Below are 15339 nucleotides of genomic sequence, written 5' to 3' on the forward strand. Positions count from 1 at the left end.
TGCATACTGCACACACACAAACACAAACACATCACTAAGACCTGTGGCCCCTGCAGACACAGCCAGTTCCCTGAATGCTGAAGGAGCCTCCTAAAGACAGAATATCTAAAATAGATGGGAAAGTGAAGTAACAATGCAGCATATGGCAAGTGGGTCAAGTTATGAGGTCAGACTAGAAGAGTTGATAAGTCAAACTGGTATAGACTTGGCTATGTCTCATAGGTTTGAACAGCACAGATCAACATTTCATATAATCACAGAAAACGTTCCAAAAGAAAATAATTTATGACACCTTATTAGGGATCCCAGTTTCCTAGCTATTTGTATAATGTGGGATTCCAAGATAAATGTAATACCATGAGTGTTTATGCTGAATGGTGAAGTGACAGATGCATCGAAAGGGATGGAAAAGTTGTGGTGAGCTTTTGTGTAAAAAATGGGAAGAAATTACGTTTTAATGATATTAAACTTAATCACAATACATATACCCCAATGAAAAATCCTAAGTCCGAGTTTATGGAGGAAGTTATGACCAGGGGAAATCAGATCAGTGCATTTGGTTACCTATCAAAAAAAAATAACAACCAGGGAGGTATATTACCAGTACTAACTTTATGGATGTCAGGAGGATTAATAATGGCGGCTAAATGAGCCAGCATTTCAGTGGTTGTCAAGTTGCACTCCTCTGACCCAGGTAGCAGCCTTTTCTTTCTGTCTTACCCAAACATGGACTACTAGCATTCTGTCCACAATTATACATCCTCTTCTTGTCATACATAACACCTGACAACACTTAACTCACACAGCTCATTCTTCTTAAATCTAATTTTCCTGTGATGAGAACTATGTGCTAGCCCTGCATTTTGGCATAATGGTAAGAGCAACAGATGAAAGTTGAAGGCAGGAACATTTAGGCAGGATCATTAGGTATAAACACTAGGTAGTAGTAGGGTAGGAATATCATAAGGCTGGAGCATTAAGTAGCAACATTAGGAAGGAGCCTCTCTAAGCACTGCACTGGAGTTGCCCTCTGCCAGTGACATGTTAAGGGAGAGGCACTAAAGGCTAAGAAGCAGGGCTACAGTTCACTAGTTATGAAGGCTATTGCTGTGGCCACCCCCCTGAGTAAGTTCCAGGTAGGAATAGGCATCAGATATATATGGATAGAAAGACAAACAGAAAGAATATTGCTGATACAAAGACGAACGTAGGAAATGGAACAGAACCTGAGGGAAACCAATGTTGATAGGGAAAGGGGTAGAAGTTGATTCATCAACAATCATGAAAATAGATCAGCCACAGGATTTACCAAAATCCCTCAAGGATGATGATATGACAGTGGTCAGATGGGAAACAAAATTGTAGAGATGTGCATACTTTAATGATGTATAGGTTATGTATCAAAAATTACAGTAGAAAAGAATGCGAGTCATGTAACCCAACAAGCCGGCTTCTTCAGTAGTAGCTCTCACACTATATATGCTACTGTTACTATTCAACAATCAAATCCATCAAGGTCTGATAAGCAAGTATTCGATCTAGTCCTCAAGACCACTGAACCCTAAAAATATCCACATGGTTTATACTCAGTTTGTGGCAAAATTAATTTCAGTGACTGGACATATTTATGGAAACCTTAAGAGTACACTAACTGTCTACCTGTCCTACAGGTATGATTAGCAGAGTGCCTCTGGCATATATTCCTGGCAGTGAGCTAAGGACACCCACAATATCACATGACCCATCCTACAGGAGGGGGAAGTTAAGCTCACCTTCAGTGAGCCTAGTCAGGTACCCAAGGGTACCAATAAATCCTGTTTTTAAATTTCTGCACAGTTTCAGTGACAGACAAGATACATAAATGTTTAGCAATAGATATAAATGTTAAGTTCAGTATAATAAGACAGATAAAAAGAATCTTTTTCTTTACTCACCCTAATTTCAACCTCTGCAACAATCAAATTCAGTGAATGCAAAAATGTTAGTCCATCATTTAATCCATTTGTTTACTCTGACTTACCTGTAATGTATATTGCAGAATAGCCCAATATTCTAACTCACCTGTAATGTTTATCATAGAATAGCCCAATATTAAGTGGAAAGTGTCCTATAGTGATCATCAGTTCTTTTTGTAAGTTTACTGGAAAATAATTTTCCACTCTATAGCTGATCATTCATAATGAGATCTGTGATACAAACTCTCCAAAATGCAAATGTGCATTTGGTGGTTTCATCAAATTTTGATGGGATGTCTAAAACGTATGAATGTGACATACTTTCTGATGTAGGTATTCAGTTTAATTTTGAATGGGATCACAATGTTCATGAGCCACTGAGGTTTACATTAAACTGCCCCAAGAGCCTTATCTAAAAATATACAAATTGCAATGCATGGTCAGTGACCCAACTGTCACTCCATTCACTTCTCAGCAAATCTGAACTGTAGTGTGCTGTCCTGTAGGCTTAGAGTCATACACTAATTCTAATATAGTCATTTTTGTCCAATTCAGTCAATTTTCAAAGATGTAAGTAAAGTTAATACCTACACACCAACTCTCACTCAATTGGGTGACAACTTTCCAAGGAAGGAGTTAAATGGAAAAAGGCTCTAATCATTTCTAATCTAATCTGTTCATTGCAGAAGAGCCCAATACTAAAAGGATAATGCCCTATAATAATCATCAGTTATTTTTGGAAGGTTATTGTTCACTAAAGAGCTGATGATTCATTACAAAAACTGTGATACAAACTCTTCAGAGTGCAAATGGGCTTTTGGTGGTTTTATCAAATATTAATGGGATGTCTAAAAGAGACGAATGTGATGCACTTTTCATATATTCATTCATTTCAATTCCTGAATGGGATCACAATGTTCATGAGCCACTGAAGTTTACATCTAATTAGCCCAGAGGTCTTACCTGAATCTCTATGAATTGCAGTGCATACTCACTCCATTCAGTCTTCATCAAATCTCCTTAACACAGTAGTGTGCTGTCCTGTAGCCTTAGAGAGTTATACAGCAATTTCAATGCACTTATTTTTGTCTAATTTAATCATGGTGAATAACCCAGTATTCTGATTTTGTTGTACCAATTAGTAAATATGCAGACTATCTTAACAGAAAAAGAATTTTTAAAGATGTGTGTATAGATATCATCTACATACCAACTCTCAATGGGGTGACAACTTCCCAGGAAAAGTGTTGAAAGATAAAAAGCTCTAATCTGACAATGACTGACTCAGAGCATAACACTATAATCCCCTTTTAATTCCATACATCTCTGAAATGAGGTCCAAGTTCAAAAGCTTGAGGTCTCCTTTATGGAGAAAGAATACCTCCCACAGATTCCCAGCGTGTCATAATAGGCGACTGAAAGGAAAGGGAGCAGAGGGCTGGAAATCCTCCCCTTCTATTTTTCAATTTTCCAAAAGAAGGAACAGAGAAGGGGGCCAAGTGAGAATATTCCTTATAAGGGTCAGTCCTCTGTTCTTAAAGCTACCTCGCTAAAGCGGAAAATAGTATCACCCCCAACCCCTCCACCAGCGCCATTGGCAAACAAGCTTGTTTACCAAAGGCATCTTGGCTACATCTTTTCCGTGTATATTAAATGACTGTTCTACGTCTTCTATCTCATTCTTGTATCTCCCCTGACGATGTGAGCATTACACGAAAGTGCACTTGGGAACTTATCGTGTTTCATTTTCCTGTGTTTTTTTGCATATATACAGATGCTCCACAACACATGTCCGAGTTCTGTTCTGCCCGACCTGTTGGATCTCAAAATGGACATAAGTTGGACCTGTGTCAGCATGGCAAGTAGAATTTGTATAGCTGTAAAGCATTCTTTTATCCTACTCAATTGCTATCATGATCATCTGTTTTTTCCTTAACCAGCTTTATCATATGATTCTGTAGTTTCTTTTTACCTTTTATTTAAGATTCTCTGGTTCATAAATAAATTCATCCAAACTTTTCGGCAGCTCCTTCATCAGCACTTGCTGCCTCACCTGTGACTCAAACATTGTGCAAACTTTATCTTCTTTTAAATCTATTGAACCAACTATGACTTGCTGTGAGGGTCTCCATGTAATCCTCTTCCGCTCAATCCTTCAAAGTCTCAAAAAGACTTCAAGCCTTCGGCTGAATTGTTATTAAGCTTAGTGGTACATGTTTTTGAAATTAATCCTCCATCCACAGCATCAACAACTTTTCCATTTCGTGAATGGGCCCTTTGTTATTATCACAGACTTTATACTTCCTGAACTTTTCACTGCTTTACGTATTTTTTCTTTGTCCATTTAAATTGTGGAGACTGTCAAATGGTACAACTGTAGACCATGTTCAATCACATAAACTTTTTTCCTCCATTTTGGGTGATTACCTTCATTTTGAATTCCAAATTGGGCATCTTCCTTAGCTTCTTGCCAAATCTATCAACATCTTCTATGGGGTTTAATAAAAAAAATGGTTTAATTCAGCACGAACATTCATTAGATTCACTTGAATAAAGTGTGCTTACTGAATGGTAACTGAGAAAAATGCTGCGATGTACACAATGCCGGTATCGTTTGACATTCACTATTGTATGCACGCAGCCATGAGCACTGACAGATATATTACCAAAACTAACTTTTATATTTACACATATTTTTCAATTCATATATTTTTCCAGTTGTATGTACAGATGGTTGTAAGCTGGGGAGCATCTGTATACAAATGTGTGTGTTATTCCCTGCATGTTGTAGGAGTGAGGAGCTGGAAATCCTCCCCTTCTGTTTTACTTTTTTAAAAGAAGAAACAGATTAGGGGGCTAAGTGAGGGCTTTTCTTTTAAAGGCTCAGTCATCTGTTCTTAATGCTATCTCACTAACGTGCGAATTAGGGAATATGTATGAAAAAAAGTGTGTGCGCTTGTGTGTGTATGTGTGTGTGTGTGTGTGTGTGTGTGTGTGTGTGTGTGTGTGTGTGTGTGTGTGTATGTGTGTGTGTATTTGTTTCTGTGTGTGAGTGCGTGTGTGTAAATACTGTGTACAAGTGTTGGTATAGCAAATCTAATGATCATGTAACACTGATTTTCATATCCTGAATAAACTAAACAGCATGGGTAAACCTAAATAACAATAAAGATCATCTTAAATGTGCACCATCTTACATACGTTTATGTGACATCATTAATATTTCCATGTTTTAACAATGAAATCATGGGGAAAAAATGATTCAATTCTCAATAAAACTTGAGTTTAAGTCTCACAATGCTTTGGGGACAAATTAATTCATAGGAGCCTGGGTTAATCATTAATGCTCTTTTAGAGATTTCTGATGACAAAAAAGACTAGCTTAACCAAACTGTAACATCTCATAAAACATCAGCATCTTAACTTCCTTAAGGGATACTGCTCTGAAGTCAGAATCAAACAAAAGGTAAAGGGTAGCAGCCTAGTCAGTCTACTCTAAAGAAATGAGCATTCCTGCCTTTTGCAAGCCTTCCAGGATGGGATTAGGGATCCCATGTCTTCAAAATCAAAATCTACTGAAAGTGCTTGTCTGTATTAATTGATCACTCCACTCTAAATGGGAATGGATTCAAAAACACCAGTAACAGTACAACCCATCACTGTTGCTTCAATATAAGGAAAAAATTAACAATATCACTCAACGCTATTACTTCGAAATTCTACATAACAGGTGCACTCCGGTCATTTGTTTCTGTCTTCTTCAGCTTATGTTTCTTAAATCCATTGATTGCAGACAGAAGTGCTGTTCTCTCTTCTCCTATGTCCACAGCTTTACTGAGATCAGCATCAGTAGGGAAAGAGGCTATAGAAGGAGGTATGGATGTAACTGGAGTAGGTGGTGGAGGTGGTGGTGGTGGAAGTGGTGATTCTGGGGATGATGGAGCAGGACTCAACTGCCCTTCATCATCAGGATATGGATTATTACCTGTAAAGGAAGTTAATACAGAATTATCATTTACCCTCACCAAACAATAACATTAACAGATCTTACTATTATGATTATCACTGTGTGACTCCAAGACCCCTTTTATGGGGCTCCTGAAGCTACAAGGATATCCTATAAGCAGCAGCAAAATGATGGACTCCTTTGTGGTTAGAGGATCCCAGATGAGACTGTGCTCCTTTTCATCCAATGATGATGATACAACCTCATAGATGGCGTCTCCTTTTGCAATGTAGCCTCATGCAGGTGGAGTCTGGTAACACCTATTTCAGGGATTAGGTATGTAAACAAAGAAGCTAAAGGAAATTTTGAAATATCGAAGAATCAAATTATAAAAAACTTAAAAAGTCAATAGCCTTTAAGCTGCTTCCTACCTTTGTAGTGAGATACCCTCTACAGCAAAATAAAAATAGCATACTATAATATGCAGTGTTGCACCACATGTAATATACAAAAATGGGTAACGTCCTACAAAGTTGAGACAAGATAACATTCTATGCAGAGTAGCCACACACATAACCTGCAAAAATGGATTACAGGTACCTCGCAATTTATGCAATAGTTACATTCTTAAAATGGCCATATAAATCAAATAATGTAACTAATGGAGAATAGGGAGTTTCATATTTAGTAAGACAATACAGTAAACCCTCAATTTAATGAACCCCGATATAACGGATTTCGGATTTAATGGACTGGGTAAATAATAATAAATTAATTAATGAATATATAAAAGGCAAAGGGGATAAGAGTGAGTGCTCAAATTACAGAGGTATAAGTTTGTTGAGTATTCCTAGTAAATTATATGGGAGGGTATTGATTGAGAGGGTGAAGGCATGTACAGAGCATCAGATTGGGGAAGAGCAGTGTGGTTTCAGAAGTGGTAGAGGATGTGTGGATCAGGTGTTTGCTTTGAAGAATGTATGTGAGAAATACTTAGAAAAGCAAATGGATTTGTATGTAGCATTTATGGATCTGGAGAAGGCATATGATAGAGTTGATAGAGATGCTCTGTGGAAGGTATTAAGAATATATGGTGTGGGAGGAAAGTTGTTAGAAGCAGTGAAAAGTTTTTATCGAGGATGTAAGGCATGTGTACGTGTAGGAAGAGAGGAAAGTGATTGGTTCTCAGTGAATGTAGGTTTGCGGCAGGGATGTGTGATGTCTCCATGGTTGTTTAATTTGTTTATGGATGGGGTTGTTAGGGAGGTAAATGCAAGAGTTTTGGAAAGAGGGGCAAGTATGAAGTCTGTTGGGGATGAGAGAGCTTGGGAAGTGAGTCAGTTGTTGTTCGCTGATGATACAGCGCTGGTGGCTGATTCATGTGAGAAACTGCAGAAGCTGGTGACTGAGTTTGGAAAAGTGTGTGGAAGAAGAAAGTTAAGAGTAAATGTGAATAAGAGCAAGGTTATTAGGTACAGTAGGGTTGAGGGTCAAGTCAATTGGGAGGTGAGTTTGAATGGAGAAAAACTGGAGGAAGTGAAGTGTTTTAGATATCTGGGAGTGGATCTGTCAGCGGATGGAACCATGGAAGCGGAAGTGGATCATAGGGTGGGGGAGGGGGCGAAAATCCTGGGGGCCTTGAAGAATGTGTGGAAGTCGAGAACATTATCTCGGAAAGCAAAAATGGGTATGTTTGAAGGAATAGTGGTTCCAACAATGTTGTATGGTTGCGAGGCGTGGGCTATGGATAGAGTTGTGCGCAGGAGGATGGATGTGCTGGAAATGAGATGTTTGAGGACAATGTGTGGTGTGAGGTGGTTTGATTGAGTGAGTAACGTAAGGGTAAGAGAGATGTGTGGAAATAAAAAGAGCGTGGTTGAGAGAGCAGAAGAGGGTGTTTTGAAGTGGTTTGGGCACATGGAGAGGATGAGTGAGGAAAGATTGACCAAGAGGATATATGTGTCGGAGGTGGAGGGAACAAGGAGAAGAGGGAGACCAAATTGGAGGTGGAAAGATGGAGTGAAAAAGATTTTGTGTGATCGGGGCCTGAACATGCAGGAGGGTGAAAGGAGGGGAAGGAATAGAGTGAATTGGAGCGATGTGGTATACCGGGGTTGACGTGCTGTCCGTGGATTGAATCAGGGCATGTGAAGCATCTGGGGTAAACCATGGAAAGCTGTGTAGGTATGTATATTTGCGTGTGTGGACGTATGTATATACATGTGTATGGGGGGGGGGGGTTGGGCCATTTCTTTCGTCTGTTTCCTTGCGCTACCTCGCAAACGCGGGAGACAGCGACAAAGTATAATAAAATAAGGTTACATTCAATTTAACGGACTTCTGACATTAATGGACACCCCTTACCCCCCATTAGTCCATTACATCGAGGGTTTACTGTACCAAATATCATACCAGAGAACAAGTTTACATATACCTAGAAATAAAAAATACTATAATACATATACTGTACAATGAATTCTATTAATAATAAAAGAAAACAACAAACTTTGAATTCTAGTACAGTCTTCTCTTCATGGAAAATGTACATTCTCCAAGGCATTTTCTCCCCAATTATTCAATCTAATCAACCATAAAAATCTGCTTAAGAGAACAAACTACTTCCTTGACAATGATCTTGAGGGTTCCAAGGAAGTTTTCAGCAGCAATGATACAGCAGAAGCAGCTCACCAGTCATCTTGGTATTATGGCAATTGTACCATTTCCTAAAATTTGCGAACCAACCAGGACTTGCTTGAAATGTCTTTGCTGCTCTTTCATCTGCTACCAAGTCATCATCTACACTCTAGGCCTTTGCTTGTGTCATAAACATGCTGACGATAACATTTTCATGCACTTGGTCTTCCATCCATATGCTCAACCTTCGTTCCACACTCTCAATCAAACTTCAAGAATACTAGGTCTTAGATGCAGTGATTAATGTTCCACTCTTGGCACTCTCCCAGATCTGTGCACTAACATGAATCATCCATAAAGTCAATTCATTAATTCCAAGGGCACACTTAATATCACCTGTTCATTCACCTCTCTCAAAACATTTGAGGACATCCACCTTAACATCAGTGCTGATGGACTTCTGCTTCTTAAAACCACTAGTACCAGAACTTATGCGCTGCTTTTGTGGCACTATACACGGGGCAAAATACATGCAACATACGGTATACTGCAGCAAAAAATAGTGTAGTATTCCATGACTACAGACTGCATCTACACCATGCATACTTGTGCTTCTCACAGCCCTGGCAATGCACACCACCACAATGACAACCAGGTTATTCCAAATTTAAGCCTGTGTGAATTAAAAAGAGGTGTAAATGGACTGTGTGTGTTATCCTGAAAATGGCATCATTCAAGAGGTATCTGTACATTCTACAAAGTTAAAACACAATAACATTCTTTTTTGTAAGCCCCTACTTTTGCTGGGTGGTAACCTCCGAAGTAAAAAAGACTACCTTGTCTAGGTAGCTGGCACTACACACACACCACTGCAAGTACGTGTAATGCCTTTTTAACCCAGCTTGGATTATAGGTCTGAACTTGTCTCATGGATTGCAAATGGATAGCATTAACACTGGTATGACTTCTCTCCTTTACTTATTAAGCTGAAATTATATGTAATTGAAAATATTTACATTCTCATGCCAGTGAAAAATGTATATTTTGTAAGTATAAAAAACAGTAATAGACCCAGGAGCATCTGACAGAGCTCTTACTAAGAGGAAGTTAAAGTAAAGTTTCATCCCTCAAAACAATGCATTTATGAGGATTCACTCTCTACTACCATAACAATGCCTATGGAGCCAGCTGATGCTAATTCATGAAAACACATCAACCATGCAGCAACCCTCCTAGGTCTACCACATTATGTGGTGGTGCCACACTGCCAGCCCGCATAATCACTCACAAACTATGAGAGTCTTTGCTCTGAAACCTTTACTGTCCAGACTCAAGAAAAAGCCTTTCAAAATAATGCTAAGGTCATGAGTGAGGTAAGTAATGAAGAGGTTTGCATTATCTTACAAAGGGATTTACACAAGCTCTGAAGTTGGTCTGACCCATGATTGAGGAAACAACCCAAAGTAATAAAAATAGGATAAAAGATGAGACATAATGAAAGAAGAGCTTATTGCAACTATAATCTGGCAGAAAGTAAGCTACATCTATTGTGAAAAACTTATACTTTGCCTTCCAAAAACCTAATACAAATAGGGACTTGGAAAAGCTCTGAAGTTGGTTTGACACATGACTGATGAAATTCAACCCAGAGTAATGAAGATGGTACACAGTGAAAGAAGGCCTCAATGTGACTATAATCCTGCAGAAAATAAACTACATGAATCTGTGTGTGAAAGGAACTTATACCTTATATTCCACAAACCTAATACAAGTATGTGGTACTGTGAAACTTGAGTACTCATCACACACATACTTAAAAGCAAACAAACACCTAATCCATACATCCTCTACCACTCTTGAAACCACATAGTTTCTCCCTAATCAAAGGCTGAAGAAATGCCTTCACCCTCTCAATCACCATTCTCTCACACAACATAACATATATACTCAACAAACTTATATATAAGTAGTTCGAAATTCACCTTTATGCTCCTTGCCTTTATAAAATGGCACTATACATGCATTCTTCTACAATAAGAATACAGAACAGTACTATACAAGGTTCTGCATCTACAATAAAGGAATTTTGAAAATAAAGCAGTGGACAAAGCAAAAGACAATCTACACTTCCCATAAGTTCACTGGAAATAAACTTTTGGTTAAAGAACAGCTATTCAAGCTATGGCACTTATCTGTTTTTTCTTACTATGATTAGCTATTCTTCATGCAGAACTACTGAATGTAAAACATACTGTGTAACTGATAAATCTATTGGGTAAAATGGGTAAAACTAGTTCTTCTTTGTTTTTTGGTATAATAATACTTTTCAACATTAAAGTAAGGACAGTTTTCATGATAACTAGGGACATAACCTTATGAAAGTATGGGAGCTTATAATATATATTTGATGGATTAATATCTTTCAATATCCATCACATTAAAAAAAAAATAACAATAATTGTATTTTTAAAAAGTGTGTTTCTCAGATGAAACCAAGTCCTAGACTGAATAGTGCAGAAGGACAAAATTCAGCAAAATAATATCCTCACAAAAATTCTGTTTACCATGATGACAGGCAATTTTCTCTTCATCAATGGAGAAAGTACAATACTTTCATCTGAAGGGGCTTCAGTTATATCATTTCTGATGACAAGGTGAATCTGAACGACATTTTTTAAGGTGAGAATGGAATATAAGATATCAATACCAGAAAATTATTGATCAAAAGTTAGATCCAAAAGAGGTAATTAGTACTACAAGTTAACTAACTTAGATGCTTAGCTAAGCCTTGACTGAGACTTTTGAGATACCCATATCAAATGAAATTTTTCAAATCCTATACTTCTATCTATCTATCAATCTATCTATATCTCTGATGCCTGTTCTGAACTGGAGCTAACTCATGGGGGTGGCTGCCGCAATGAAGTCTCCATAACAAGTGAACTCCAGTGCTGCTTCTTGGCCTTTTGTGCCTCACCCTTAACAGGCCACTGACAGAGGGCAACTCTACCGCAGTGTTTGCAGAGGCTCCTTCCTAATGTTCCTACTAACTACTACCTAATCTATCTATCTGTCTATTTATATCTCTGATGCCTGTTCCTTTCTGGAACTCCCTCAAGGGGGTGGCCACCGCAATCGAGAACTCCGATGGTGTTCTTAGCCGTTATGCCTCACTCTTGACGGCACTGGCAGAGGGCGAGTATAGTGCAGTTCCTAATGTTCCTACTGACTACTTCTGCCTTATGCTCCTCCCTAATGTTCACACCGACTACTTCCAACAAATGTTTCTACCTAATGTTCCAGCCTACAACTTCTATCCATTGTTCCTACCATTTTGTCAAAAGGTAGGGCTAGCATTTAGCACTTACCACAGGAAAATACACTTACAAAGAATGAGCTGTCTAAGATGAGGATTTTCAAGTGTTGCATCTGTAGACTGAATGCCAATGTCCACATGTGAGTGAGGCAGAAAGAAAAGACAGCATTCTAGGTCAGGGGAGTGCAACATGACAACTAATGAAGTGCTGGCTCACTACGCGGTTGTCACCAACCCTCCTGTTACCCAGGCAGGTAGTACTGGTAATATGCCTCCTTGGTATTTGGCTACCTACCAACTAATGCCTAATATTCCTACCAACTACATCTACCAAATTTTTCTACTTATTACTCCTGCTTAAACGATCCTACCTACTTCTACCTACTGTTCAAGCCATTTAGCCAAAAGGCCAGGCTAGCACACAGTGCTCACTGCAGGCAAATCTAGAGTTCTGAAGAATGAGCTATCCAAGTTAGGTGTTATCAAGTGTTATGCATATCAAGCAGGGAATGCATGTTTTTGGAAAGACCACCAGTAGTCCATGTGTGGGTGAGGCAGAAAGAACAACCACCTGGGTCAGAGGGGTGCAACTTGGCAACAACTTAAGCGCTGGCTCATTGCACAGCCATTACTAACCCTCTCAATACCCAGGTGGGTAGTACTGGTAATATAACTCCGTGGTCACTGGCTACCCACGAACTACTACCTACTTACTACAAAAACAATCTGGAATCCCAAACAACTGTAGCAATGTAAAGTTTTTGGAGCAAGTTTTTCCTGCCTTCATAACCTTACTATAGAGAACATATAGCTAATGTGTGTGGATGTGTGGATAGACTGATAATATCAACTCGTGAGCTATAAAGTCATGTGTCAAAAGCTCCACAATTTAGTGATGAGCTTTGCAATTTCTGTTGTAATCTGTTTACATGATTCATAACTATGTAAATGCTGAAAACTGGTTGGATATAGGCATCTTGACATTAATCTGTCTAGTAACAGGGTTTCCCATATAAAAGATGGTCTGACTTAAAGATTACAGCTCAATACTTTCTTACAGAATGTTAGCTGGGGAAAAAAAAAAAAAAAAAAGCATTTATCATTATTAATCAGACACTTCATATATGATCAAGGTTGTGTTCATGAAGTGCTTACAGTGACAAAAGCATTGATGCAGCGTTCCTGTTTCAACCACCCTGAAACCAATAGGCAACAAGTCTTTTACAGAAAACATATTTTTTTCTTTATAACACACACCTTTAGTTGTGATGTGTGTGCATCTACTGACTTTCACGTAGATCAGTTAAGATCACCTATGTCTTTCATACTGATGACTGAACATTTTTCCTGTTAATCCATACAAAGTGAAGTCTTAATGAAAAAAAATGAATATAAAATGCCACTTTTATGATAATCTAAACCAACAACAAAGAATATCTATGTTTTATAACAATAAAACAAAATGAAAGCTCCATAACAAGCAAGACAACTAAATAATCTTACCTTCACTGAACTTGCCTATAAGACGAACACTGAATATAAACACTGACGTTATACTCTGACTTTTTCAATACAACATTTCAACAGGACTACTGAAAAAAGTGACTGTGAAAAGTTGAAGTAATGGAGTATGATGAATTACTTAAAAATAAGATGAGTCTACATTTTACCTCATAACCACCTTTAGATATGCTACTTTCAATATACTACTGTACTAAGCTGAATATACCCATGTAAACCTCATTTTGGTAAAAGCTGCAAGCATGTTCTTCAGGCAAAGTACTTACCAGATAATTGAACGTAATGCTATACAACAGAAGACTGAAAATTATTCACCAGCCTCTCAGCAATACACACGAAAGAGGGGAAAAGTAAGAAAGTGAGAGAAAGAGTATCGATGGTTGAGTATGTATGATGACATTGTGTCATGATGGTATGGCTAGCATAAAGCATTCATCATCACTTGTCTTGCGTGAAGAATAAGACTATTCTTTTTTGCTGCCACCTGCAACTTCACATTTCTAGGGAAATCTGGGATTGATTTTAACCATACGTCAAATCTTCTTTTCAATGTTTCTATAATCACTCCACGCATGTCTTTTATTTCTACCTTCCAGACTGGGATTTCATACATGTCTGTCTGTTTTATTATCAGTATGTTCAATGGTATTCTTGGAGATTTAATAACTTTGTGCATTCCTTGTTGAGAAGCTTTCAGAATTAATATACATTTTCTTAATGCATTCAATTTGTTGTCATGCACAGATTATCATATACCTTTCTCTTCTTCTTTCTAGGCTACCCAGTTCAAGGTAGCTTATGTTTGTTCATATGTTCCATTCCCCAATTGTGTTCATGAAGTGCTTCTGAACTCTAATCTGTTTATTTTCATTTGTTTAGTTGATTACCAAAGAATGCTGAAATTTCAGTTATCCTTTTATATACATTAAAAATTTTCTTCAATAGTTTTCAGGCCTTGTAGTGATAGTTCTCAGAAACATACCACTAATCAGTTAGCTCAGTAGTGCTATTTTCTCCATGTGTTTTCTAAATTCTAGTTTCTCATCTCCAATGGTACCCAAATCTTTTAAAACTGTTTAATTTTCTACTTTCTCCACTGGGCCCTTTGATGGTGTTAACATTGTACTCTTGCTTGTTCCATAACTTATCTGCTTAAATCTACCTTCAGTGAATTCCATTAGGTTTACCTTTGCCCATCTATAGACTGTCTAAATCAGTTTGCATTTCCTCTCTGCACACCAGTACAGATTCTGTTAGGCAAGATCCACATGAAATATTCTTTCCTATTTTACGTATGCCTAGTCATCAATCTATAAAGATTTTGGGCAATGCTATGTAGTTGCCCTTGATATAACCAAAGCTTTGCATCCTTACATCTAGCTTCCTCTCTGGCTGACCTATCTCCATGGTTGTTGATGGATCAGCCTCTCTCCCTTTCTTCAACAATGTTATCCTTCAAGATTCTGTCCTGTATCCTAAACTTATTCTTTTTACCAACTACTTCCTTTCTTCTACAAATACCCAAATGCACTCATATGCTGATGAAAAAACTATATTCCTCGACATCCTTCAATTCTACTCCTCTCAATCTGCTTCTTGTCTGCACACAACTTCCTCAATAAAGTGAGATTTGGACCTCAGTGAGGTATGCGAAATCTGGTTAAGTATAATATCTTCAAGAACCCAGTGTCTGCCCATCTCTTCTGAAAATTACAAATTTCCTAACTCTTTTGATGGTTCTGTAATTCCACCTCTTAACTAAATGAACATACTTGGTATTAATAAGTAACAACATCCACTCTATCTTGGAAGCCCCACAGTTTGAAAATTGCTACGTCTGCCTCTAAGAACTTGGGAGTCCTGTTTAGGTGTCAAAATATTTTTTTCTTCTGAATAGCAGCTCTGTTTATGCAAAGGACTGATCCATCATTGTACAGAGTACTGCTCTCACAACGGGGGTGGTTCTA

General features: G+C 38.1%; 1 protein-coding gene across 2 annotated transcripts in view; it reads right to left on the reverse strand.

The window, feature by feature from the left end:
- Window positions 1-2281: 2281 nt before the first annotated feature.
- The window catches only part of LOC139750434 (PX domain-containing protein kinase-like protein), an 87624-nt gene continuing 74566 nt past the window's right edge, over window positions 2282-15339 (reverse strand). Inside the window, exon 13 of one of the 2 annotated variants that reach the window (XM_071665247.1) lies at window positions 2282-5940. In XM_071665247.1, the coding sequence (XP_071521348.1) occupies window positions 5937-5940 (4 nt within the window). In that variant the 3' untranslated portion in view covers window positions 2282-5936. The remainder of the gene's footprint in view (window positions 5941-15339) is intronic. The other variant, XM_071665238.1, reaches the window with a different exon arrangement.

This window comes from Panulirus ornatus, chromosome 1 (assembly GCF_036320965.1).
Source record: "Panulirus ornatus isolate Po-2019 chromosome 1, ASM3632096v1, whole genome shotgun sequence".
NCBI classification, from domain to species: Eukaryota; Metazoa; Arthropoda; class Malacostraca; order Decapoda; family Palinuridae; genus Panulirus; species Panulirus ornatus.